This window comes from Argentina silus, assembly GCF_951799395.1.
Source record: "Argentina silus genome assembly, chromosome: 12".
Taxonomy (NCBI): Eukaryota; Metazoa; Chordata; class Actinopteri; order Argentiniformes; family Argentinidae; genus Argentina; species Argentina silus.
In genome coordinates, this window is record NC_139666.1 from 14,496,382 (window position 1) to 14,523,921 (window position 27,540).

Consider the following 27,540-nt stretch of genomic DNA (forward strand, 5'->3'; position numbering starts at 1 on the left):
ATGGTGGAGGTGGTGTAATGGTGTGGGGAATGTTTTCTTGGCACACTTTGGGCCTCTTAATACCAATCAATCATCGCTTGAATGCCACAGCCTATTTGAGTATTGTTGTTGACCATGTGCATCCCTTCATGGCCACAATTTACCCATCTTCTAATGGCTACTTCCAGCATGACAATGCACCATGTCACAAAGCAAAAGTCGTCTCAAACTGGTTTCATGAACATGACAATGAGTTCAGTGTTCTTCAGTGGCCTTCCCAGTCACCGGATCAGAATCCAATAGAACACCTTTGGGATGTGGTAGAACGGGAGATTCACAGCTTGAAAGTGCACCTGAAAAATCTGCAGGAATTGCGTGATGCAATCATGTCATCATGGAGAATCAGAATCTCGAAGGAATGTTTCCAACATCTTGGGAAATCAATGCCACAAAGAATTGAGGCTGTTTTGAGAACAAAGGGAGGCCCTACCCAGTATTAGTATAGTGTTCCTGATAAAGTCCTCAGTGAGTGTAGATCTCTGATAGGCCAGGTGAAGTTTACACAAATTCACTAGGTACACCTATCCAATCTCAGGTCCACACAAATGAGTAGGGGTAGGGTAGCCCCATTTGTGACTAGACATACTACTTTTTACATTTGGATGTTGTAGAAATCTAGTCACAGATTGGTAGGCAAAGGGGTTGCGATGACTTAGCTTCAAAGGTAGCAGATGGCTAAACACTGATTCACATTGTGGATCTGAAGACATTTCTACAAGTAAAATCGCCTCACGTTAGCGTCTGCTCTTTTGGTTTTTAGATTGGGGTACAGTAAACTGGAAAGAATTACCTTGTGAATGCAAGTGTTGTTCTCTCTGGCAGCCATCTTTCGGAATACTGAAATCAGAATACTGAAATCCGGATTTTCCGTTTCCAGTTGTTTTGTTTCATTCTTTCCGTGCTTTCACTTACCTCTCCAGACTCTTCTGTTTGTTTAAATAAAAGTAACATTTGTCAATTTGCAATCATGATGCATCTTTGCACCTTTTCTCCCCTGATCATGTGTTATGTTCCACATGTTTACAGCTCCCTCCTCTTTAGGACATGCTTATTGCTTGGTCTTTAGAAGGCAGTAGAAGAGCACTAAGAGGCATTAGAGGGCTGATACCAGAGTTGAGACTCATTTGCAGTGCATCAGGCAGTGGGCCAACAAGGCCATTGAAGACTGGAGGTAGGAGGACACCAACAGTTTGGTTTCACTTCGCTTTCAATTAGCTGGCTGTCACAACCAACTGCCTGGCAGACTAACTTTAATTGCCTCGACCCTGACTGAACTGTAAGGACGTTTGGGTGTGGGTGTGTGCGGGGGGGGGGGACCTGTCACATGTCCTCAATGTCCCTCAACAGAGTGACAGGTGACAGAGGATACAACCTCTCACCTCTCTAGAGGAGAGCGGACGGATCTCTGGGAGAAGACGTTGAGAATGAAGGAGTTGATTGGTGAAAGCTTGCCCTGTTTTCACGTTGTCACATTTTGCCTATGGATGTTTGTGTCCTCTGATTTGTTTTTCATAGTAACATTGCTGTTAGTGATAGTGATGTTTTTACTGAGATGATGGCTGAGGAAAGAATTAGCACACACTCACTAAATCAGCATATGTACTGAAGCAGGAGCAAGCGGGTCTTAGAGTAGCCTCAGGAAGTGAACTAATCCCTGTAACTCTAGCCCCTGTGCCGATATGTAGTTTAGTTGTAATTCTTGTTGGTTTTATAGCCAACCTGGTGTGAGGTGCAGCTGGAGGCATGGTACAGTATCTAATCCAACAGGGTTGCTGTGAAATACAGTTAACAGGTTGTGTTGTGAGGGGCCAGTGTAATAGTGGATAGTGGGGGGGGTAGTGTTATCTCTCTAAGGAACTGCATTCCTGTTGCTTGACAGTTTACAGGGACTTGGGACTGGAATGGATGCCCCCCATTGTGTGTGTGTGTGTGTGTGTGTGTGTGTGTGTGTGTAATTTTCATAACATTCTAATAATCTCCCCTGAAACTAGTCATGCCTGTGTCATTATCAGAGCGATGACCATGACCACAACCACAGAGCCACTGGTCAAGAGACACTTTGTGGGGAAATGAGCTCTTAAAACTGATTCAACACAATTAAATAGACTATCCACAAACCAAGTGACATAGAATCGCCTGTCCCCAAGATAATATGAACAGTGATTGAGAAGAAAGCAATCAAAGTTGAGTGCTTTGAGTATGTGGTTATGCTTTTAACACAATCAGGCTCTCCATGTTGGGCATTGTGCAATTAGCCGTAAACAGCAAAGAGCTGGTTGATTGTTTAGCTGTTTCATCGGGTCAAGTTGGCCATATTTACGGCAGTCAGCCATCTGTTATACTCCGTGGTGTGGGACGGGAGAAACTGTGCAAGGCCTTTCCTGCATGTAAAATGCTCTCTCTCTCTCTCTCTCTCCCTCCCTCTCCCTCTCTCTCTGTCTCGCTCGCTCTCTCATTCTTTCAGAGAGCTTGTGCCCATGGGTGTGTTTAGAATGTGACTGGAGCAGCAGTGACTGAATTGGCTATATCTGACCACTGATTGGCTTGGAGCCTCAGGGATAAACACTATTCTGTCAGCAGTGTTTCCATTGGCGAGGAGAGCTTCACCTCCCCCTCCTCCTCCTCCTCTTTCTTCTTCTTCTTCTTCCCTGTCTTGCATTAAGACCACAGGATGCCCACCTTTTGTTTTTCAAACGTTCAAACATATTTGTATTCTTAATAATAGATCTGAACTGTGTCTTACATGACACTAAGTATTGGCCAAAACCAGGTTTGTTATCCGAGTCAGTGAGTTGTTTGTTTTTCAACACTACCGCCTGATGTTTCTTTTTGTTTATCTATATTAAAGTTATAGTCTGTAGCCCTCAGCATCATTCTGTGAAGTGATGTTTTCACTCTCCTCTCACGTCCAGCACTCAGCTGTACTCTGCTTCAGCTCTCCTCCACACACACACACACACACACACACAGACACACACACACACACACACACACACACACACACACACACATTCTCTGGGTTGTTCTCAACCTCCAGTTCTCTGCTCTACAATCTTGAACCTAATCTTGAACCTAAGCAGGAATCTCTCTCATTGTGCGTAACAATGTTTAGGTTATATATGATGTATTCCAATGCATGTGAGAGGTTGCTCGAAACTTTCCAATGTGCCCTCTAGAATCACGACAACGTCCAAGGTTGTTGCAGGCCTCCTGAACCACAATGCATAACTCACCAGACCCCCCCCCCCCCCCCCCCTCCCACTCAAGAAATGAACACAACAGATAGAGAATGATGCGCGTTTCTTCAGCACACTTGTATTGTTAGGCTGTTATCATGGCCGTCGCAGATCCCTTCTCACAATGTGCCCTTTGTTGAGCTCTCTCTCCGGCGCTGAGGCACGTTCCTCACCCTCTCCCTGAACCGACAGCTTCGTCTGCCCGCACACACCTCCAGCCCCAAGGCTCAGAGAGAGCCCTGCAATATTGATTGGAGCTTTCAGCCTTCCAGCTCCTCCACTCCACTCCTCTCTAGCCCACCCAAGCCCAGCCTGGTCACACACACACACACACACACACACACACCCACACACCCCCCCCCCCCCCCCCCCCACACACACACACACACACACACACCTCTCAGAGAGCAGACAGGTGTGTATTATTTACTGTGGCTAGAGGAGGCCAGGCACACTCAGAATGAGTAAACAGCGTCTGAGGGTGCCAACCGGGCCACGCCCGCAGGCCAGGAAAGACAATAGAGAAATGGGGATAACTCCTGGAACACACACAGAGAAATAATAGAGTGGGAACTAAAGATTGATCGAAAAAAATTGAGCCGCAATTCGTCCCATACCAAGATTTTAGGCCTCAGCAATTCAAATGTGTTATTCAGAGTAGTTTTAGAGAGGGAACTTAGTTCATAGTTCACTTTGTTCTCATAAGTGCTGTACTGTATATCAGCTGTGCTCATAGGGGTTGATACACATCCCCCAGCCCAGACCAACAATTATGAACGCAGGTTAATATTTTATTGTTTTGCATGGAAGAAAGCGTATGAATTTCCCCTCCCCACATGCTCTGTCTCCCTGTGAATGTGCTCCATGGGAGCTCTCCCGTTTCCGCAGATCAATCATAGATCAAAGATAATGCTCTCATTACACTGCACTCCAATGGTTATATAATGACAGTGCTTATGATTCTGATTATTATTATCATTTCTATATTACAGTTTATTATTCCCATATCCTAAAGAGGGCTTAATGGACTACATTCTTTCACCTTCCTAACAGTGTGCTGTTTCCCTTCCCTGCAGGCGTTCTCAGTGCTGAAGCTTTTAAGCACTGACAAGGCATGCCTAGCAGCTCACAGAGTAGCTCCAAGGCCTGATAAATTGAGCAGCAAATTGCTGAGCGCACCGCCCAATTAGCAGCAAGAAGCCGTGTTAAAAGGAGGGGCTGGTTGTAAACACCCGATCATGATTGACAGGACTGGAGAGGAACTGCACGTGTTTGAGATACATTTATTTGTCCCCCTGAGACAAGGGTTAATTTCCTGTTCTGCTAGAGAACTGAGATGTCTATGGATACAGTGTGGAGGAGCATCTGTATACGGGTGCTACAGTATAGGTCTGAAACCCTGGGGCACTGCTGCTGCTGAGCCACTAGGGGCAGTCTGTTCTGAAGATTCTCTGCTTCAAGAGAAATTCACGGTGAAGAATGGGTGAAATGTCCTGCTTTCTCCGTAGAGAACTGATATAGTTTTGTCAGGCTGAGCCAGGCAGGGTTGTGTTCATGTGGAGACACATCAGTGTTTTTTTGTTTTGTTTTTTTGCCTCTGCCTGCCTTCTCTGTGCCCTCGGTCTTCAGGTTGTTGTTGTTGTTGTTGTTGGTGGTGGTAGTCTTCACGGCTGGGAGCAGAGAGTGAGAAAGACAAATCTGGGTCTGCTGTTGACCAAAACACAACTGATTGAACAGTGAAATGAGTTTTCTCCTTGAGAGGTCAAATCCAATTGTTTTTGTCCCCCCCCCCCCCCTTTTTCCTGTTCACCCATTTGAATACGTTTTATTTAGAATTTTAATTTTAATTTTATTTTTTGCCTTTGTGAGTCTCCTGCTTTCTGCAGTGTTTTTGGACTGTGTTGATGTTTGGGCCAACCCACGTCCTCTCTGCCCTCTGTCACCTCAAACACCTGGAAAATGCTTGCACAAATGTCATCATAATACTTTATATCATATACAAACAGTATTCAGACTCAGAGACTTTCCAAGTAAGTTGTTTTGTGCTATGAATAATTCCTTCTCCTTCTCCATACCCTGCACTCTGCTGGACCACGCTGGTGACTACTGGTGGCTGGAGTTCCTGAAGCAGTCTAAGCTGTACGTGGAGGAGGGGCTCCACCCCTAGACCATCATCAGAACCAGTTGGCTTATTTGACTTAACAGTAATGGGAGTTTATCAAGGTTGTCAATGTAGAGGGCAACAGTTAGTAGAATAAGAGCACAAAGAGATGGCCGTGACATCCTGACTGGCTACCCCAACTAGAGGATTGATAGATGGCCTTTTTCTAACACCAGGTGAGGTAGTTGGTAGCCCCATCCCTCTCCCTCTATGGCCCCTGTGGTGTTGTTAATGAAGTCCCCCCTCCCTCCCCTAACCACTCTGGTGGCTCATGGTGTCACCTGGAGGAGCCAGGTACACATCACGTCTCTCTCATGCCAAACACATTACCAGGCCCATCTGGTGCCCCCCTCGCCCCATGCCAGGCGCGGGGCGGCCCTCCAGGACAAGGTCATGTGTTGGCGTATGTTGTGGATGACAAGTCCTGCTCCCTGAGGACCTGGGCCAGGGCCGAATGGCCGTGTGTGACAGTGTGGCAGCGTGGCCTGGCTCTATCTGGGTCACAGACCGGACAGGTTCAGCTCTGAGCTGCATGCCCATGACCTCACAATAGAGAGAGGGAAAGAGAGAGAGAGAGAGAGAGAGAGAGAGAGACTGCCGCCAGTCTGACAGATGGGCTGGCAATAGGATACAGTAGATGGCTGCCTCCATGCTGCATGGTGACTCCTTGAAATGCCATATCCGCCCATGTGTGAAAATGCTCTTCCAATCCCAACTTTTCCGCGGCCTCGCTTTGATCTCATCTGATAAAGAGGAGGAACACAGATGATGCTAACTGTTTCGCTTGCCTTTTTTGCTAGTGCTCTTCAAGTTGTCTTTGCAAGACATCGCTTCTAAGACATCTCCATTGGTTGCCCTTAAACTCTCACAACTTTTCTCTAACCCCCCCCCCCCCCCCCCCCCCACACACACACACACACACACACACACACACTAGAGCACACACACCCCACCCCACTCCGCTTGCCGACCCCAAAGGCTCGTTGGTATTCTGTCACCTCTACCCCTGCTGAGAGCTCACTGAGGTGTAGCAACAGGACACAGTCACCCAGCAGCCCCCTCTTCCTGGGCTTCCTGTGTCAGTGTCCCCTGCTCCTCTCCTCCTCTCCTCCCCTCCTCCTCTCCTCCTCTCGTCCTTCTACCGCTGAAGTCTCTCCCTCTCTCTCTTTGCTGTTCACTTGTTGTTCTTTTCAAGCTGGATGCGCTGCTGTCTCTGAATCAATGATATTACTACAGTTATTGTATATGAAGATGCATTGCTTTTTTTTTTTTCTTTTCAGATGTTCTGTATAGCCATGCTTGGCTGTAATTTGGCTGTGTGAGTGAAATGATGATGCTAATCTGGTAAATGTTACCCAAGTCCAAAGTGGTGATTAATTTCTGTGATACTATAATTACCAGCTAGAGGCCTGGATTTTCCAAAATATCAAGTGTTATTTTAATATAATAATAATAATAATATAATATATAATAATAGTAGTTTCTCTCTCTAGTCTCTCTTTCCCACAACCCTTCTTCACCCTTCAGATCTGTCCTTACCCACCTGTTCATCTCTGTCTCTTCCTCTCTCTACTCCACCCCCCTTCTCCCTCCTGTCCTGATCTGCCTTTACTTTGCAGTCTTCGTTGGCATGTTTACACAAACCACTTAGGCAAGACTTCCTCCTTTGTCAGGTATGCTGTTGTAGTTTTAATGTCTCTGGGTAATACGGCTCTCTCTATATTATGTTCCAGCTCTACCGCTATCAGAGCACAGGGTGGAAAATGGATCTAATAGGTCACTGAGGGAGCCCAGGCTTCTCCTCCTCTGTTGCTTTAACCCCATTATTGTAAAGCACTGTCCAGGTGTTGGCAAATAGGACAAGCTGGAGGGAAAGAAAGGGAAAGCGCAAATTCCACATAAACATTCCGGCTGTATGTGTGGAGGGAATGCTCGCTCCGAGGCACACGCTTCACTTATCTACCTGGGAGAATTCTGTGAAAAACACAATTATGGGTTGATGTGTGTGCGCCCACACAATGTTTAGTATATGATTGGCTTTGCTGTTTGGATTAGATTTCTTCACCCAATCCATATTTAAGAATGTGTAATAAGCAATGCTGGGAGGAGAGTTATGCAAGGTTGAGCAAAGTGTGGCTACTTAAAACAACGTGGAGCATGTTGTCTCCACAATGCAGTCATGTTCTCAGTGGTCAGAAAGGGAATAACCTACGGGACTACTAATACCTGCTTGACACCTCGTGTCAAGAAATCTATTTCGTTGATATTACTGGTGTTTCAGCACCTCGTTTTGTATTGCGTCTTGCGTCTAAGATAGAAAGAAAGTATATTGCCAAAAGCAGCAGAATTAATTGAGTGTCGAGTAAAGCCAGTAGACAGGCACTGTATGGGTGGAGGGGGTGGATGAGGTGGAGGGGGTGGATGAGGTGGAGGGGGTGGGGGGGTAGGGTTGAGGGTAACTCTGGGGAGCCAAGTTTAGCCTAACCTGCCTCCCCGATATACAGGTCAATGCCTCCCACCCACCCACTTCCTCCCACCCACTCTCCCTCCCTCCCCTCCACCCAATTATATCTTCCTGACACCAGCAAGGTCACCATCACTGTGGGAGTCCCAATCAATAGTTCCCCTCCTGCCTCTGATGATCATCTATATTTCAGAGGGGAGATCTGCCTGGAATTAATGAAAAGCTGAAATTACAGTGGATTGGCGGTTTGAATACTGATGGTGACACCGTTAGACCCATCCCAAGCTGGATTAGCCTATCACGCAGCCAGACGTGCTGCATAATTGAAATGGCAGCCATTTATTATTCTCCCCAAATGAATAAAGCCCCAGCTTAATCCCAGTCACAAATTGTTACAGGTGAGATTGGAGGATCAGCCACTTCACATCAAGCCTTTCTTAAATTGGTCCTCGTCTCTTGTAGGTGAATGAGAAAGGTAGAATTACTGTACATAGATCGTACCGTAAAAAAGCTGAAAAGGAGTCCATAAATTTCATCGCTGCACATCTTTAAGTGATTTTCATTGTCAATGTTTACAAAGTATAATAACATGTATTTTCCCCCCAATTCTTTTCGATGGGCAATTTTACGCTTTATTCACGTTTGAATTCCATAGAGGAATTAAGCCTTATATGGAAGGCTAATGCAATAATAATACAACTGGGAAGCTTTCAATTCATTCTGAGCTTTCATATTAATATGCATTCACCAAACAATGTTAAAGGGCAGCTTTCAGATGAGCAATTGTATCTGGCTGAGTGCTGTAAGGGGGAAGCTTGTCCATATGCATTCATTCTCTGAGATGTATACTTAATGTAGTTTATATCCTAACTGCCTAAACAAAGGTGCACCCACGCACACACACACATACGCACACACACAAACACACACACACAAACACACACACACAAACACACACACACGCACAGGTAAATAGTCATTTGCATCCTCCCCGTACGCTAGTTTTGCCTGTCTGTGAATATGCAGGTGTATGTGTGGTCTCTCTCACTGCTCCTCAGTGTGGATGGTTAGTCTCTGACACCACACACCACACACTACAGCAATACACACTACAGCAATACACACTACAGCAATACACACCACACACTACACACTACAGCAATACACACAGACAAAGTCTATTGCTCCCACCTACTCACATATTGACTCTGAGCCACAGTAGTACACCACCTGCTCTGAGCCTGGGAGATACAGTAAATAGCAACTGGGGACATTGTGGTGTTTGACCCGGTCTCTTTTTCATAGAACCAGGCCATTGTGATCTTACAAATCCGAGGCTTGTCAGACTATAACTGTCCTTCCCAGTCATGGTGTTATCCAATTTATTACCATAGAATCAAGTGTATTAATGGCCTGCGCGTGCATTGATTTCTAATTACTTTGAAGTAGACATGCAGGATAAATATTGTGTGGAGCAGCCATCATCAGGTCTGTTGTAATCATGGTCATTGATCTGCTGCTGGGCTCCAGAAGTAATCTATTTAAACACACTCTCTTGGCTGTGCCACGCAGCGAGCTCTGTCCGCTCCCTTTGTGATGATATTGGCAGGGCTCCAATGGGAAAGTCTACTGCATGCTGCATACTTATAGTCTCAATCATGTGTGCTTGTATGTATGTGTGTGTGTGTGTTTGTGTGTATGTGTGTGTGTGTGTGTGTGTGTCTGAATGTGGCTGGAGTAAAGAATAGCTCTGGGAAGTGTCAGGGCAGTGAGGAATGGATTCTCTGAGAGCACACTGCCAGGCCTCTCCCCTATCGATTTAATCTCCCCATCGTAGCGCCGCCACCAAATCGCTCTCGACAAAATGCATTTCAAGACAATCCCGTTGACTCAGCTTTTGTCTGCATGGCCCTGATTTAAACATAAATAACCAGGAGGGAGGTCTAAGTATTTTCTGAGCGAGTGATGAGTCTCTCTCTGCTGGTAACGGATGGCCTCTGAGAGGACTTCTATATCCTCAGAGGTAAAAAAAAAAACATAATACCTCTCTGCTCTGTCCATCTCCTTTCCCCGTCAATACCGCTATAGACTGCTGCTGCTCTCCCTCGAGTGTTTACATGGAACAGAGCCCCCAAACCATCTTCCCTTCCTTGCTCTGGCGGCAATTAGGCCCCTCTCATGGGGTGTTTCAGCGCATCATGTCCACATGGGCGAACAGCAAATGAAAGCAACCAGGGGAAAAAACAAGCAAAGTTTTCCTGCACGTACACGTTCACTTCCAATCCCACCAACACATCCCTTCCTCTCTCATTGTGGTGGCTAATTAACATTCACGCATTGGCAAGCCATCCATTTTCCTCCACTGCTTAATTGTCTTGAAAATTGAGGAGATTACCGAGTACGATTTATATACAAATAAGATTCTGTCAGGACCCGTCAGCACGAGGCGCGCTGAGCACACACACGCACACACAGACCCGCAGGAACAAACACAAACAAAAACACAAACACACACACACACACACACACACACACACACACGCACACACACATACTGAAATGTACACAGGCACACACACTGAGGTAAAGACAAACACCCACACATACCCTCCCCCCACTATCATCACAGCCTCCCTTAAGACCCCAAATCGCTCTTCTCTCCCTCCAAAGAACACACAAAACAATGCCCATATTTGTGATGGTTGTCTGCCTCGGAACAGATTCATACCCTCTGCCTCTCCACCTCTGTGTTTAGCCTCCAAAATTCAGAGGTAATTGCATTTTAATTGACAATTAATGCAAATCCATTCATCAAGTTGAGCTCCTTGAGAGAGTCTCTGTAGTGAGGACGGACAGCCCTGATGAGCAGAGGAGAGCTGCGCCAAGGATCCTCTGACAGACTGATGTCTTCTCAGGTGGATGGGGGGGATGGGGTTGAAAGAAGGGTAGAGCAGGCCAAGGCAGGACAGATGTTAACCGGTGAGGGGACATGGTTGGTGAATGTGTGTGCCTGTGACTGTGTGATTTAACATGATATACTGTATATCAGAATGATTGCATCAGTATGAGGCTGTCACTTTATTTCAGTGTGGCGCCAGTAACAAAATCAACAGGCGTATTGACCAGCTCTCTCCACACAGCTCTCCTTTTCTCTGTACCTGCTTTGTATGGAAGTCTTGTCCCTATCCCCTTCGATTCCCCCCCTTCTCCTCTCAGAGACAGGGAGGGCAGGGGGGCTGGGGCGGGGGCGGGAGGGGGGGTGGGGGGTGGGACTACAGCAGCAGCCCTGACAGTGTGCTCTCCAGGGAGGGCCCAAATGAGGCAGTTGTGATTATAGCCTTACCATTGTAATCTCACCTCTTCTGCACCCGCTTCCCCCCACCTCCTCTCCCCACTCAACCCATTCCACCCAAATCCAATTTGTTATGGTTTGAAATAAGCCCCGTTCTCTGTTCTCTCGCTACTTTGCTCAAAGTGACTCCTGTTATTCTGAGACATCAGCTTGAATAGATGAATTTGTTTTTTCAGGCTAATCTTGTAGCGATGTACAATGGGGACTGTGGTTCTACATAAACCTATAATACAGTGCCTTCGGAAAGTATTCAGACCCCTTCACTTTTTGTTGTGTTATAGACTCAATTTAAAATGGATTAAATTAAACGAATTTGCCATCAATTCACACAATACCCCAGAATGACAAAGGGAAAACAGGTTTTTAGAAATTTCAGTATTCAGTATTCTTTGCTATGAAACTCTTAAAATTAGCTAAAATGCAAAAATGTCATCAACAAATCACTCAATAAGTTGAATTTAGTCCATCTTAATGGAAGGATAATAGTTCATGCAATTTTGGAATTATTATCTTTGTTTTTATCAGGTCTCTGATTTGCATAGAATGTGCTAAAGTTATTGATGGGCTTTCTACCATTCTTCTCTCTCTTATTATTATAATTGATTGCATGTATACAGCACCTTTCAGGACACCCAAAGAACTTTACATTGTAAGGGGGAGACCTCATTACTCATTACTACCAATTTGTAGCACCCACTTGGGTGATGCCACGGCAGCCATTATGTGCCAGAAACCAGCTGATGCTCACACCACATCAGCTGTCAGTGGTGAGGTGAGGGGAGAATCATGCCAATTAGGAATCAGGGTGGATTCGGTGGCCACGAAGGAATGAAGGCTCGATTGAGAATTGTGCCAGGACACTGGCGTTAACATGCCTAGTCTTGTGATAAGTGCCATGGGCTAACATCTCATCCAAAAGATGGCATCCTCTGCAAGGCAGTGTCCCATTCACTGTCCCCTTCACAATCCCTTCGACCAGAGGGAGGAGTGCCACCTACTGGTCCTCCAACACCCCTTCCAGCAGCCTGTTTTTGCCCCCCCCCCCCCATCCAAACATCTACAGCGGCATAACCTGCTTAGCTTCCCAGACTCCTGTTCTTTAGTTGTGTCCTCTTCATTCAGATGTTCAGCTCGCTCTCAGATGTACATTTCCACGTCCTCAAACTCAAGGGCACAGTACTGGAGCAGAAACAGAGGAGCTGTTGTTATTTGACAATAGAATAGTTTATATGCATTGGGTCTTTGCAGCACTCCCTGTTAAATCAATAACCCGTATTGTTCACTCCTCCAAAAAATCCATTTTTTGAGTTTTATCATGCAGAAAGATGCTTATATCTGCAAGAGTGAAAATAGTCTCACCCGTTATCACCACAAAAAATCTCTGTTTATTAAAGTATGACTCAAGTTCTTCTCATCTTTAATTGTTCAATAAAAATGTATGAAACTTTGGGTGGCCCAGACTGTTGTAAAATGGTTTCTCCCTCCAAAGAGTCAAATCAGTTATGATTCTTGATTAAAGTTTCTCGCTTAGAGAGGATATTGGTGTTATTTTTGTGTAAAATAATATGCAGTAAATAATGATGATGATGATGATGATGAGTAACAGGATGGTATCTTGTGTGTTTTTCAGGGTATGATGTACCTGGAAGAGAGGAGACTGGTACATAGAGACTTGGCTGCCCGCAACGTGTTAGTCAAGTCACCCAACCACATCAAGATCACTGACTTTGGCCTGGCCCGTCTGCTGGACGTCAATGAGAAGGAGTACAATGCTGATGGGGGCAAGGTAAGCATGGCTGAAGAACCTGGAGGGTGAGGGGAAAGGTGCGGGGAGACTATTGACATGGGTCATCACCATTATCTATAGGAGACCCCTCAAAACGCTGTAGTCCCCAAAGAAAGAGGAGTTGGAGTATCAGAGTATATAGCCTGGTTTTTGGCAGAGAGATACCGCTCAACGGGTTTGGTATATTTACTGTTGCACTTGGCAAGCTCACAACCTAATCAACTAGTAAATCAGTGTGTCCCTCAGCGCCTCTTTCCCTATTCTAATCTCCACTCCTCTCTCATTTTACTCTGCCCTTGTTTTCCATTTCCCCTCCCCTGCCCTCTGCCAAATGAACCCATCCCCTCCTCCCCCCTCCCCTCTTTCTCTCTGTCTGCTCTGTCCCTCAGATTCTGTGGTTGTTTTGAGGATGCTTGTATTCTGTCCCCCGTAGTGCTCTGAGTGAGTGGCACACGCACACTCCTCTTCCTATCACCAACATACTAATCAATAGGATTGCTGAGTGAATCAAGCGTTAAGCTGCAACCGTCTGCAATTCAGAACCAATCGTGTTGGAGTCGTCCGTGGGGGGCATCTCTCAGGTCTGAGAGAGAGAGAGAGAGAGAGAGTTTTATGCAGGCTTGTTTTCTCCTTCCTCTGAAGCACTGCTATAGCACCTCCACTGAGTTACAGGGGCAGCATATCAAACATCCCTCTATTTTTTCATCTGCTTCATAAAGCTGTGGTGTCGTTTTCTTTGCATATCCTGGAAATGGGGTGTTGAAGAAAAACATACTGTCAGCATGTGACTAGAGCATATGCGTAATGTGTAGGCATTGCCAAGACAGAAAGACATTGTTGATGGATGTTGTACACTTTGCCAGGCAAGTTGAGTGTCTTAAGGTCACTATGAACCACTTTAATAATAACTGATTTCTGACACGGCACTGTAGCTTTTCCAGACAAAAACACATTCTACGCAACACATTTTGAAACCAACAAACATGTTGTAAGTGTCTTTCTTGTTTACGTATTTTCATACAAACACTTAGATACAAACCACGTTTTGGTGAAGATCAAAGTGGAGAAATGTTTTCAACTTCAGTCATACAATTATCTGGTTTGTGCATAGTTACAGTATACCAGTGTGTTTTTCCATTCCTTGAGGGAAATATGTAACTGCCACAGGGTTAACAACACATGTTTAAGAAAGAAGGACACATCCTAACAAACAATTCAGGTTCAATCTTGTCTTCTATTTGCAGTCACAAACGGTATGAAAATGTTTCTGTACCTACAGATGCCCATAAAATGGATGGCCTTGGAGTGTATCCACTACAGAAAGTTCACCCACCAGAGTGATGTTTGGAGCTATGGTAAGCTGAAATTATCCCTCAAGGTCTAACATTAGCCTTGTAGGTCTCTGAGACACCAAAACAGTGCCTTTTAGTTTGAATTTGTTAATTGTTGTTATCCTTTGTTTGACTTACTGTATTTTTTCGTATTATTAGTAGTACTTGTTTAGTGTCTCAGAAAAAGGGTTAGTGTTAGGGTTAAAAGTAAAACCAAAGAATCACCAAATAGCTCTTGCCTGTTTGATTCCCAATTCTCTCCCTTGTCTTTATACTCTCCCTTGTTCAGTTACTCTGGTCTAGTCCATTCACAGATTTTATTCAAAAGGTTGGAAAGCAATGCTTCAGAATGAGTGTTGATGTAGCTGGTCCTCTGCTATCTCCTCCTCTAATCTCCTCTTCTCCTCTGCTCTCCTCTGCTCTCATCTCTCAGGAGTGACCATTTGGGAGCTGATGACCTTTGGAGGGAAACCCTATGACGGAATTCCTACAAGAGATATCCCAGACCTCCTGGAGAAGGGCGAGCGTCTGCCTCAGCCCCCCATTTGCACCATAGACGTTTACATGGTCATGGTCAAATGTAAATATTTTACACACAAACACAAACACACGCACACACACACACACACACACACACACACACACACACACAGCTTTTCAAGTGACCAGTATCTCTAATAAAGATGGTTTGTTCCAAAGCAAGCTGTAAATAATAGTGTGTGCTACTGTACTTAGGGAGTGACAGAACACTTGACAGAACAGTGTGGATAGCTCCTGTAGCAGTGAAGCAGTATCCCACCCATGCTGCTGGTATGACACCACTGCCCTGCAGTAGGGCAGGGTCACAGGTGGCATCATGCCCCTGCTGGCCCTGCCTGGAGTGCCCCGGCAGAGTGACACAGTGCCTGCCGTACCCTGGTGTTTCCTGGCCGTGTTTCCTCTCTGAATGACAGCCTCTGGCCCTCTTTGTCACCTTTCTCCATGTTCTTGTGGCCAGCACCCCTGTACACGTGCCAACTTCCCCTCACATCAAGACAGACGGCCAGGAAAGGATTAGAGGAAAGGTCACCACGTCCTCCATGTCTGTCTGTCTGTCTGTCTGTCTGTTTCTCTCTCCCCCTGTCTCTCTCTCTCTCCCCCGTCTCTCTCTCTCTCTCATCCCTTATCAAAATATGGCGTCCTGACCTCACCCTAAAGTCACATTTGCACACTCCCCTCTCTTATTGATAGCTTTCATCATGTAAGGAGTGAGGTCATGATCATCATACTGACAAGTGCAATCAGTGCGTGTGTTGTGTGTGTGTGTTGTGTGCGTGTGTTGTGTGCGTGTGTGTGTGCATGTGTATCCATGTGCCGTGCCACAGGAGATCAGCCGGTGCCAAGACCAAGAGCATGCTAGGGGAGAGTACACACGTTATTGCTTTGGCATGGTGGCCATTACGTGTCTGTGGACCTTGGCAAACTATCACACTCATGCATATGGCCGTGCAGGTGATAAGACAGTGTGTTTGTGGGGGGTTTTTCCGACAAATGAATGATGGCACAGACTTGGCTAGAGGAAATTGGATGCTTACGAAAATCACATCAATACGAGTACCTCAGCATGAGAATAGGATGAAGGTCTGGAAGGAAAACCAAGCCTCCTCTGTCTCTTCCCTCTCTGGCCAGTTCTCTAAAGCTCTCATCCCCTCCAGGTTGGATGATTGATGCAGACAGCAGACCCAAATTCAAGGAGCTGGCTGCAGAGTTCTGTAGGATGGCCCGCGATCCCCAGCGCTACCTGGTCATCCAGGTACGTTAACTCCCTCCACTCCAACTCCAAAGTTTAAAAGCATTACTCTGACATTACTCCTCCATGACATGGTTGGGAAATTGTATTCGAGTATTTGATGTTGAGGTAATCTCTCTCTCGCTCTCTCTCTCCCTCCCTCCTTCCCTCCCTCTGTCCCTTTTAGGGAGATGACCGTATGAAGCTGCCCAGCCCCAACGACAGTAAGTTCTTCCAGAGCCTGTTGGATGAGGAGGAGCTGGAGGACCTGATGGATGCAGAGGAGTACCTGGTGCCCCATGGCTTCAACATCCCCCCTCTGGCATACACCCCCAGGACACGCATGGACTCCAACAGGGTAAGGCCCTCCAGAAATGTTGATGAGGTATGGGGTGTTTATTCACGATGGGGTGTTTTATCCCTCCGCTTTTTCAGTTTAGGTAATTTCAGCTCATTCTAAAAAGGTTTTTTCTCCCATTGCAAATGTGTCCCCAATCAGTCACCTCCCTTTCCTCTGTCGAGGACCTCAAAAAGGAAATTAGAGTCTGGCTGCATATGTTTCAAACCCGGTCTTATTCAACCTCAGATAAAGGCAAAAGGTCATACTGAGAAGCTTAGTTTGAATTCAGTGATAAACACTTTTCACAGAACTGAATAATTTCAGTGGTGATTCCATTCACAATAACCCCCCCCATATTTCTGCCTTAAAATGTGTCTATTTGATGTCATTCTATTGGAGCATGTTGTGCTGGAATGGATGATTTCCCCTTTGGCTGAACTCATCTGTTGCTTTGAAATTGGTTTCCACTTAGCCACTTAGAAATTGGTTTCCACTCAGAATCTAACAGCAGAACAACTGTTTTGCTAAATGCAACATGACTGTGTAGAGCACACAATAAAGCACAGATGCTTATTTAGCTTTGCTTTGACTCCATTCTGTCAACTGTAGTCAGATGGTATATAGTCATATGGTAAATTGTGAGTCTCAATAACTCTGAGATCTCCTTGCTTTGGATGTCCTTTTCCTAATATGAAGTTGGAGTTGTGACTCTACCAGGGTTGGGGAAGCTACTCTGAAAATGTATTTAACTAAATTACCAATTACTTTACAAGGGAAGAAGTTGAACTACACCTAAAGCTGCCCCTGAGAGAAACACAACATCAAAGTACTTTGTCTAACACACAACAGTCAGTTACTGAAAGATGACTTGACAGAAACTGAAATGACTGAAACACTGAAATCACTGAGAAAGATAAAAACAGGTGAGGTGGAGCAAAGTGGGTTGACGTCAAGCTATTCTAAGAAATAGTAGGGACATTTCCTATAGTATATTTTAGGGTTTGTTTTGGGGGCAAAATGGAGTGAGTAGTGATTGCCACATTGCAAAAAAGTAGTAAACTACTGAAAACACAACTAAGATTTGAATTAGCTTAGCTTAGTTCCACCAAGATACACCAAAATGTAGTTAAACAAATAGTTGAGCCACATGTGGTGGAACCACTCCCTAGCGCTGGAATCTGTATTAGGTCTCTGAAGTAAGAGACCACATAGAGCACTTTATTAGCAGAAATATGGGGAGTCTTCACTTTATTAGTAGAAATATGAGGAGTCTTCACTTTATTAGTAGCAATATGAGGAGTCTTCACTTTATTACTTAGAAATATGAGGAGTCTTCACTTTATTAGTAGAAATATGGGGAGTCTTCACTTTATTAGTAGAAATATGAGGAGTCTTCACTTTATTACTTAGAAATATGAGGAGTCTTCACTTTATTACTTAGAAATATGGGGAGTCTTCACTTTATTAGTAGAAATATGGGGAGTCTTCACTTTATTAGTAGAAATATGGGGAGTCTTCACTTTATTAGTAGAAATATGGGGAGTCTTCACTTTATTATTTAGAAATATAGGGAGTCTTCACTTTCATTTTGGAAGAGATATTGTCTGTGTTAGAGGGGGTCTTAGCTCTCTCTGGTCTCAGGGAGGTTGGTATACAAACTCTGTGTCTGGGTTTAGTTCATCACACAATCAGTCCTCCGGTCACTTGAGACATCTTCTATGCAAACTTTCGTTTTGTTTTGGTCTGAAAGCAGCTAGCTGGAAAGCCCTCGGAATGCCAATGAGGAACATCAATCCTTCCCAGCCCCTTTGGTACATTACAGAAACCTCTTACTATAGTCTTTTCACTGTATAAACAGGGCTTTGAGAGAAGGAAATACCCCAAATAAAAAAAAAATGCATTAGCATTATATTTCAAATTCAGGTCCCACTATTTTAGGAGTTTAATGTTTTTATTCATGAATTCGGAAATGAACATGAAAGATTAAAAAGTGAAATATTTTGTATCTACTCAACCATACAGTATTATTATGGTTTGTTGAAATATTGCATTGACTATTAATTATGTTTTAATGTATCTAATTACTCTCTTTAGTTATGTTCATAAATCATTATGAAACATTTTATTTACTCACTGGAACAGGGCATGCATACTAGTTTATCAAAAATGCTGCCACAGATACTGCCACATATCAAATGGTAGACAGAGATGTTGTTGCTAAAATCTCCTTCACCCACTCATCCCTGCCTCATCACCTCCACCAAGACACACACAGAGCATGCACTGAGCACACACAGAGAGAGAGAGGAGAGAGAGAGAGAGAGAGAGAGAGAGCGAGCGAGCAAGAGAGAGAGAGAGAGAGAGAGATCCTGAAATGCGAGAGTTGCAGAAACCAAACAACAAGTCAAGAATCCACAAGTAGGTATTTGAGTTCTGACAGGGGGTATGAGGGAGGAAGAGGGGGGGGGGGGGGGGGGGAGACAGAGCAGTGAGAGGCAGTGGGAGTATGATTCCATGGATATGTAGTTAGAGGGTGGAGGGGACACAGCATGAGTGGGGGAGTCTCCTCAGGGACTGCTGACTGCACACCTGCAGACCCCCGCTGGGGGAGGGAGATGACTGTCTGTTAGGGTCTACTCTCTACTCATCCACATGAGGGGGCCTGGGGGGTGGTGTGGACGCTAAGTCCCCCTTCACCCCAGTGGAAATAAAATGCTGTTCTTTAGCTAACTGGTTCAACCCACCCGCATTACATACATAGCACAACGGCCATGCTTATTTGCTCTGTTACCCTGTCTCCCTGTCTCATCAGGGTTGAATACACAGCATGCCCACCGGGAGACGGCTTGTCTAACCCTTGTTTAGACAGTAAACATACACATGCTTGTGTTTTTATTTGTCATCAGCAGTTCACTCAGAGCTATTTATTTTACTTATTTGCCCTTGGTCGCAGATGCCTTGATGTCATATGATAGAGTACATCACTATGACAACCACATCTCTTAGGACAAAAACACACACCTAAAGACGTCTCACCCACACGTAAACACAAGTACCAAAAATCAGGAAGATCACACATACAGCACAGCGTAGCAGTGTCATTAAACGTCTGTCCTCTGTGTCTCTGCAGAACCAGTTTGTGTACCAGGACAGTAGTTTTGGCTTGGAGGACATGATGGCCACCATCCCGAGGGTGGTGTCAGTGTCTGCGGTGGCAGGCTGCGTGCCACAGGACCAGTCTGCAGGGCAGAGCACCGCGCCAGAGGCCTTTGAGGATTCACGCTGTAATGGGACCCTGAGGAAGCAGGTCTCGCCACGCCCAGGCCCAGGATCAGGACCAGGTCTAGGTCTAGGTCTAGGTCTAGGCCTAGGTCTAGTAGAGGACAGTAACGGACAACGCTACAGTGCAGACCCCACCATTCTGCTGGGAGAACGCGGGGCCAGAGGAGACACAGACCAGGACGGATACATGACGGCCATGAGGGAGAAAGTAAACTCAGGTACACCAAGAACAGTCATTCCTCCACTTCTGTAATTACAAAAAACTGCTCTACAGCAGTAACTAGTCATAGTCGTTTTATTAGTGCTTTGCAGTCATGGACTGAAACTGAAACCAATGGACCGTCACACCAATTTACATACCTATAAACAACATTTACAGTGTTCTATAAAACTATAATATAGACGAGTGCAAAGTTAAAAACAAGAAAGCTCAAGTGCAAAACAGTGATTTTACAGTCGAAACGGGGCGTATTTGGTTGCTTGTAAATGTCTAAAGGATAGGCAGTAGGACTAAGGGGTGTGTGTGTTGATGAGTTTAGTGAAATATGGGATGGGATAGTTAGTTCTGACTACTGTATGTAACAACAACATACTGTGTCAGTACAATGTTATAACAAGAGTAATTACACTTTTACGACACAGGTATAGAGCAGCTTACTGTAAAGTGTAACCAATCCTTTTAAACTTTGCTTAACAGCAGTGACTGTTCCATGTAGACAGTGAAGGTTCCATCAGTTTTTAGCTCATGGACTTATATTAGTATAACATCATGCCAGACAAATGTGAGAGGAAAGGTTTCATCAGCCCTCCCTCAGCCACACTCTCTTTAAGAGAGCTGTAGAGACAAGGCCTGAAGCACGAACCATCACACGTCAGAGGCTGAGGGAGACTAGTGGAGAGATCTCTTGGATCCTGTCAAGACACCTTTGGCTTCTCTAAAGCCTCACTTCTTATGAAAGTCTCTCTTACCTTCCTCTTCTCTCTCTCCAGCAGACTATCTCAACCCGGTGGAGGAGAACCCCTTTGTCACCCGCCGCAGGAATGGGGACGCCCACACACTGGACAGCTCGGGTTACCACACCGCCCCCAACGGACAGCCCAGGGTAGAGGACGAGTACGTGAACGAGCCCCTCTACCTCAACACTTTCCACAACGCAGGAGAGAGCACCCAGGAGTACATGAAGAAGAACGGGGTGCCTGCTCCTGGGACACATAACACAGCCTCCGCCTCAGGCCCTACCGCTGGCCAATCGACAGCCCAGACAGGGAATCCCTCATCAGGCCACACCCACCCGCCTTGCCAGCCCGCATACGTGGCACCTCCGGGTATCACTGGTGGGTCCCACCCAGGGCTCCCCCCACACCTAGCTCACCCAGGCCACACTCTCCACCCTGGGCACACCCTCCACCCAGGCCTCACAGGCACCATCATGGTGGACAAGAAGGCCAAGAAGACCTTTGACAATCCAGAGTACTGGCAGCACAGTCTCCCTCCCAAGGCCACCCTGCAGAACCCTGAATACCTGCAGGACTGCAGCACTCGCTTCTTCTACCGGCAGAACGGACGCATCCGGCCTGCCGTGGCCGAGAACCAGGAGTACCTGTCAGAGTTCGCCCTGAAGCCCGGCACAGTGCTGCCGCCCCCTCCCTACAGGCAGAGGAACACTGTGGTGTAGCAAGATAGGAATGGAGGGAAGGGGAAAGGAGGGGGAGGAGGAGGAAATGTATATGCTATGGACATTCCTCTCAGCCACAGTATTTATCGACCCTGGTTCCCTACACCAGCACCGGACACGTCTGTTTGTCTGTCTTTCTGTCTCCTCTCAACCGGATTACAACACTATTATACTGCAGAGAGACCCCCCATATTGCCAGCGTCACGTGTCACTCGTAACCCTCCCCTCCCCACCCCTCTCTCTCTCTTTCCGCCAGACCCATGTCTTCGTTCACAGTGATCTCCCACACCTGGGAAGTGGAGGACTTCTCACGTGGATCTTGTCCTCTCCTGGCTCAGACCTTACACCCTGCCTCTTGCTTCAAAAACCACCACAGCAGCAGCAACAACAACAATAGAGAACAACATGAAGAAAGACATGTCATGAGAGTAACACTCCCTGAATGTGTGGAACAGTAAATAATTTACTGTTGTGAAGAACACTATTCAGGCCACAGCATTTGCTACAGTACATACAGTATTTTTACCTCAGAGTTATGATTAAGCTGTGTTCAAGAACAGTAACTCTCACTTCATACACCATACAGGTCTTGGAGTGCAACATTGTATCATTATAAATGCATACTGAAGCAATCCAAGCATACAGTAGTTTCATAAGAGCATGTGGTGTACAGTATATAACAGGTTCATATGGGGCCAGACATACGTTAACACTGCTGTTCCGTGACTGTCTGCCAACCTCCAGTCATGCCTAGCTATATAGCCATCTATCACATAAATGATAGTGTGTATTCCTCTTCACCGAAAGCAGCTCTTTTCTTCTTTGATGTTTACATGATTCAACCATCTACACATGTAATGAAATTCATACTTTTATTATACAGCTCAGCTCATGACATGTTCTTTCAAATCTTGTGAGGAATACATGCCCTCAACCTTGACACCTCAATAACCCTAGACTCATTCTATATACATGCACACTCACGCGGGTACACACACACATACACACAGATAACGTTACCGGTGTCTGAATTACGTTTTGGAACAGGAGCTCCATTGACCTTGAGCACAAAGCAGTAGAGATAACAGCAGGCTGTGCACTGGAATGAATAGACAAAGTCACCATGCGAGTAAATGTCACAATGGTATACGTAAAGCTGGAATACCCAACATGGAGTATTGTGAAATATATCAGGCAGAAACTGCCAAGGTGCAGGATTAAACAGGGAATAGGCTTATCTCTCAGGAGAGGACTGCAACCATGATGTAACCCAAGCCTTCTGGCATAGAAAAGCACTGGATCGATATTATCATAGAATATAGATAGGAAACAATGTCACAATATCAGTTTTTACTGACAAATCTGGCAGAGCCTGTTTCATCCTTCCATCAGAGCTGATGACAAAGACCTTAGGAGATTGCTAATGGGGATGGTGTCTGAAATTAACGGAATAGACTGTTGATGGAGATAGGGGTTCTGAAGAAGGGATTTGAGGACATGGAGGAGAAGATCCTGTGTATGAGAACCTGGTTTGGTCCTGAGTCGGGAAACATCAGTCACGGGGATAAGCCACCATGAGGGGGTGCTACAATCTACCACCATGGCTCTGCTGGCATTGTGAGTGCTGGTCAAACTGGGAATAAGCTAATTACACACCATCCCGACTGGCAGAATGGGGAGATATGCTCTGTGGAATGAGAGAGTTGGAGGGTAAACTGTGGACGGCACCAGATGAGGACTGATCAAATGCTGTAATTATACCACGTCATGCCCTGAAGACTACAAGAACAAACACAGGACTTCAAATGCCCTAGACTGAGACTTTTGCTCCACCAGAATCCCTCCCCCGACATCCTTTTCCTGCAGTTTGGACTCAGAATGGAGCGTGAAACTGTACCAAAACATTTGGAGAGGTTTTCTCCTCAAGTAGATTTTCGTGAAGGATACACAGGAGCTTTGGGTGAATAATCACATTGAACATTTTTTGTAATCATGTTTAACAATAATTGAGATAATACAGGTAGACACCATATTGATGGAAGGCCAGCTCCATGTGTCTCATAAAATACTGCCAGATGCTACGTTTCGCTGCTAAAGGGGAATGCTGTCATCTGAGAGCTACTGTATGATTTGGGCCTTTTGAGTTGATTTAATAGCACTTAATGCTCTGGCACAGCCAAACGACTTCATTGTTATTCCCACCACCCAAAAGGAAGCTCAATGTTCCATTCATTTTGATGATGCTTTATCACATTGCAACTAGAGAGGGAGGGAGCCTCCCCATCTTACTGTTAATGGCTGCTGTATTACGGCTTCTGTTTGTCATTTCTCTGTGTATTTGCATAATGAAGGCCTCCCCCCAGATGGTGGACTACAATATAGTGGAGACTAACAGTGACAGTGGAAGACACAGTGGAAGACTCAATTCCTGTTCTGTGTCATCACTGGCATTTGTACCATTCTACAAACACTGCTCTGTGGCTCTCCATTGAAAATAAGGTTTGGGTGTTTTGGAGAGGCAGGGTGGTTCAGAGATGAGCCAAACAGATGTTTCTCTGACGCAGTGTTTATCTCCAACTCTTCTCCTTTATGAAAAAATAATGATCTGCCAATTGAGCTCCAGCTGAGGCACTACAGAGCTGAGTGTTAGCAGGCAACGCTACAGGGTGCATGGGAATATTAGGCCTGTTCAGATAGCTGGCGTAGGCATCTCAGGTAGCTCTACCTGAGGTTATCACTGGTATGTACGTTGCCCTATTCCTCGGACAGAATGTTCTGCTTATGTTCAGGATATATGTTGGCTGTGCCAGACCTCAAGGTACTGTTTGATATAATTTTGGAGGGTATAGTAATAGTATTTTGTTTTGAACTAGTTTGTACTTACACTTACTGTGTGTATTCTCCTTGTGTACAAGTACAATGGAAGTATCTGGAAATGTTCTAGTTTGAGAGTTAGTGGTAGATATTCCCTCACCAGTTGGTACTGTAACAGCAGAGTCTGGGCACAGAGATGTTAGTGCAATGACGCCATGGAGTGTTTGTGAGAGGCTTCATAATGGATTGCTCTGGTAAAGTAAAGCCAATCGACAGCAGAATAAAACCCCTGGCTCTGGAACAGCTAGCAGCACAAGGGAAGTTTAGCTTTCAGAATGCTGATGTATTTCCTTGTCCACGAAAGATCCTGGGCTGTTCTGTTGGGAAATCATGTCACCCAATATCCCACCCAACACTGGGGGGAGAGATACTGTAAGACAGGCAATAGGTTGTAATCCCAAACAGATTAAGAGATGAGATATTAGCATTCCAGAAATGTTACAAGAGCAATGCGTCAATGTTACAATAGGTTGCCTGAGATGCAGTATTGCTGGCAGGCCAAGCCAGTCGAGTTTCCTTCTCATCTCAAAGGTGACTAAAGAAATGTATGTAGCAAACACTGTTGCAGAGGTTGAGTGGAGTGTATTTAAAACTAACAAAAGCAGCTAAATGAGGAGCAACTTGAACAAGACCAAAATTATTATTTTGAAGAAGCACCAGGTTACGATGATGACCTGTGGAGGCGTGAGCCATTGATTAATGGGATAGAATATCTTTGGATAATGTCCTTCCTTTTTTGTTTTGTTTTTTACTTTCATGAATTACTCAATTGTTGCTTCATCAAATTCATGTAGGTACAAAAGGAGCACAAATATTCCCTCTCAACGCTCATTTAATCTGAACTCTGGTCATATTTATTTGATATTCCTACTTTATGTTTTGGGGCATAATCAAAGCAGGTGTTCACGTATTGTAAATGGCGTATTCATTGCATTGTTTCTTCCTCTTTGTCATTGGGGTTTCATAATGGCTGTAGATTGTTGTTCCCTGACTGTGATGCTGTGAGACGTGGCACAGGCATGTGGTGAAGGCTTTTTTCACCCTATTGTATCTGCATTTTACTCCTGGGTCCACAACTTTGATAAATACCTATGGACTACAGTATATTCCTGCAATTTCTTATTCCACACAAAATTTCTTTCTGAGGTCAACTTTTGCACCTATTAAGGTACAGTATTGATATACTGTATACAGTCAGCCTTGCTTGAACATGGGGTCAAAAACCCTTTGTGTTTCAAGTACATAGATGTGTGAGAGTGGACTTAAATAGATGTGTGCGACACAGATCCTTTAGTTAAGTCCTGGAAATCTCAGCAACTTGACACAAATCTTATGGTTTCAGTGACGATACATACCGATTAACCAACAATAACCATGTCAATATGACATTATGAAAACTGTACTTTTGTAACATTCATTACAACTCAATTTACACTGGTTTTATTGTGTCAAACTTACTGGAAAAGACAGCTGTAGAGTAAGCACAGTTTACATAGTGATTTGATGGTAACACTAACTATTATGCGGGAGGGAATTTCTTTTTATGAAACAGGCATTCAAAATGGTTGTTCCTTATGATTTTACTACTGTTCATCAACCGAGAAAATGTGAATAATATTTTTATAAATATTGGAAGAATTGGCTAGGTGCATTTGTAAATAGAGGGAATGATGCTCTTTGGGCTGCAGTGATGATTTTGCTTCTCTTTTTCCCTGGCATATTACAGCTTTTTGTTTAATATTATTGTGTTTTTTGGTTTTATTTGTGTATATATATATATGTAATTTGAACAGTGAATTTTTATTTGAAGAAGCTTGCAGGTTTTCTAGTTCTCCGCTGTTTTCCTTGTGAATGTGTTTAGCACAACTTGGTGGACTTTGTGTTTTGAACCTCTGCTCTTGCTCACACTAGAGGTGCCCTTTTCTTCTTTTTGGGTGTTCCTTATCTCTCTCAGTCGTCTCGATACTCTCCTCTCCTCTCTAGCCATTTTTAGATTTTGTACAGAATCCATCCTTTGGAGAGACTGAGGCGTTGTTGCAATATTGATGAGTACTCCTCTATCCCATATCTACTGTATATCTCTCTCACTCACACAACATCCTTCTGTATCGCTCTAACCGGTGTTCATAATCTGTATGTATTTTGTTGTAATCTGAGGATCCACTCTCTGCCTTGGATGTGTATACCCACAGACAGCCTCCGTTTTGCCAAGCCCAATCAGTCATTGTTCTTGAACAGCCATGACAGGCTTCGGTCACCGCACATGATTGACTGGTGTACCCAGACTCATGTCAAGACTCTGGACCCCTGCTCTCTAATGATGATGGGTAAATTCAACAGGCTTTTTGGCTGAAATATTGATTTGATTTATATACAGTGTCAGCCTGTTGGTGTATAGACAGTTGTTGGTTTACAGATTTCATAACTGATTGATTGGGCCTCTCTAGTTGTAGTCTGAGAGTGGCTCGTCCTAGGGCATCAGGTAGAGCTGCAAGGTGACTGATTCTTGACTGGGGTCCCTGGATGAAAGCACTACTTCCATCCTATGATTTACAGTATGTTGTCAACATCCACTGGAGATTTTACCATTCCCAAGGCTACAGCATTTAAATACTTTTTCCGCAGTTTTGTTACATGAATCTGTCAAAAATATATTTTTAATTTAATATGAATAAAGATCAATACAATATTTAAAGATGTATTTTGCACCTTTTATGTGTGTTGGACTTCATTTGGTTGTGTGTGTGCTGTGTGCATTTGTATTTTGAGGTGTTAAGGGTGAATTGGTTTGAAATTGGTACTCTGTACTGTAACCCTCCATAATGGATGCAGCACTTCTGTTAAAAGTACTGCAAGTACTAAATAATATTAAAGCTGTATGGCATTCAAATGTCAGCTCTTTGTACTGCATATGAGTTCCTTCCTGTCATTATATCTTCAGCAGCTCTCTCAGACATCCATTAGACCCCTTGGGGTCAGCACAGGACCGGGGGGAGGGAGGGAGGGGGGGGGGGGGTGCAGAGGAGAAGAGCACCAGACTATAGCCTGACAGAATAGCCCTCCTCTAGCCTGTCCCTGGGCTACGGACCATAGCCCCTCTGGATAAGCACCACACGCACACACACACTCCTGAAGAATCACACAGGAGAACATAAGTGTCATTATCTTTGACATCTGCATTGTGCATGATAAATGCAGCCCTTTTCCTTAAGATGAAATTTTATGGCATTA

General features: G+C 44.9%; 1 protein-coding gene across 5 annotated transcripts in view; it reads left to right on the top strand.

Annotated features, from left to right (window-relative positions):
- Positions 1-27,160, top strand: part of erbb4b (erb-b2 receptor tyrosine kinase 4b) — a 193,040-nt gene extending 165,880 nt beyond the window's left edge. For 2 of the 5 annotated variants that reach the window (XM_083681567.1, XM_083681569.1), the window contains exons 21-27: positions 12,883-13,038; positions 14,318-14,393; positions 14,803-14,949; positions 16,064-16,161; positions 16,325-16,495; positions 19,608-19,977; positions 20,750-27,160. In XM_083681567.1, coding sequence (XP_083537693.1) covers positions 12,883-13,038; positions 14,318-14,393; positions 14,803-14,949; positions 16,064-16,161; positions 16,325-16,495; positions 19,608-19,977; positions 20,750-21,435 — 1,704 coding nt within the window. In that variant the 3' untranslated portion in view covers positions 21,436-27,160. The remainder of the gene's footprint in view (positions 1-12,882; positions 13,039-14,317; positions 14,394-14,802; positions 14,950-16,063; positions 16,162-16,324; positions 16,496-19,607; positions 19,978-20,749) is intronic. The other 3 variants (XM_083681568.1, XM_083681570.1, XR_014554531.1) reach the window with 2 other exon arrangements.
- The last annotated feature ends 380 nt before the right edge of the window (positions 27,161-27,540 follow it).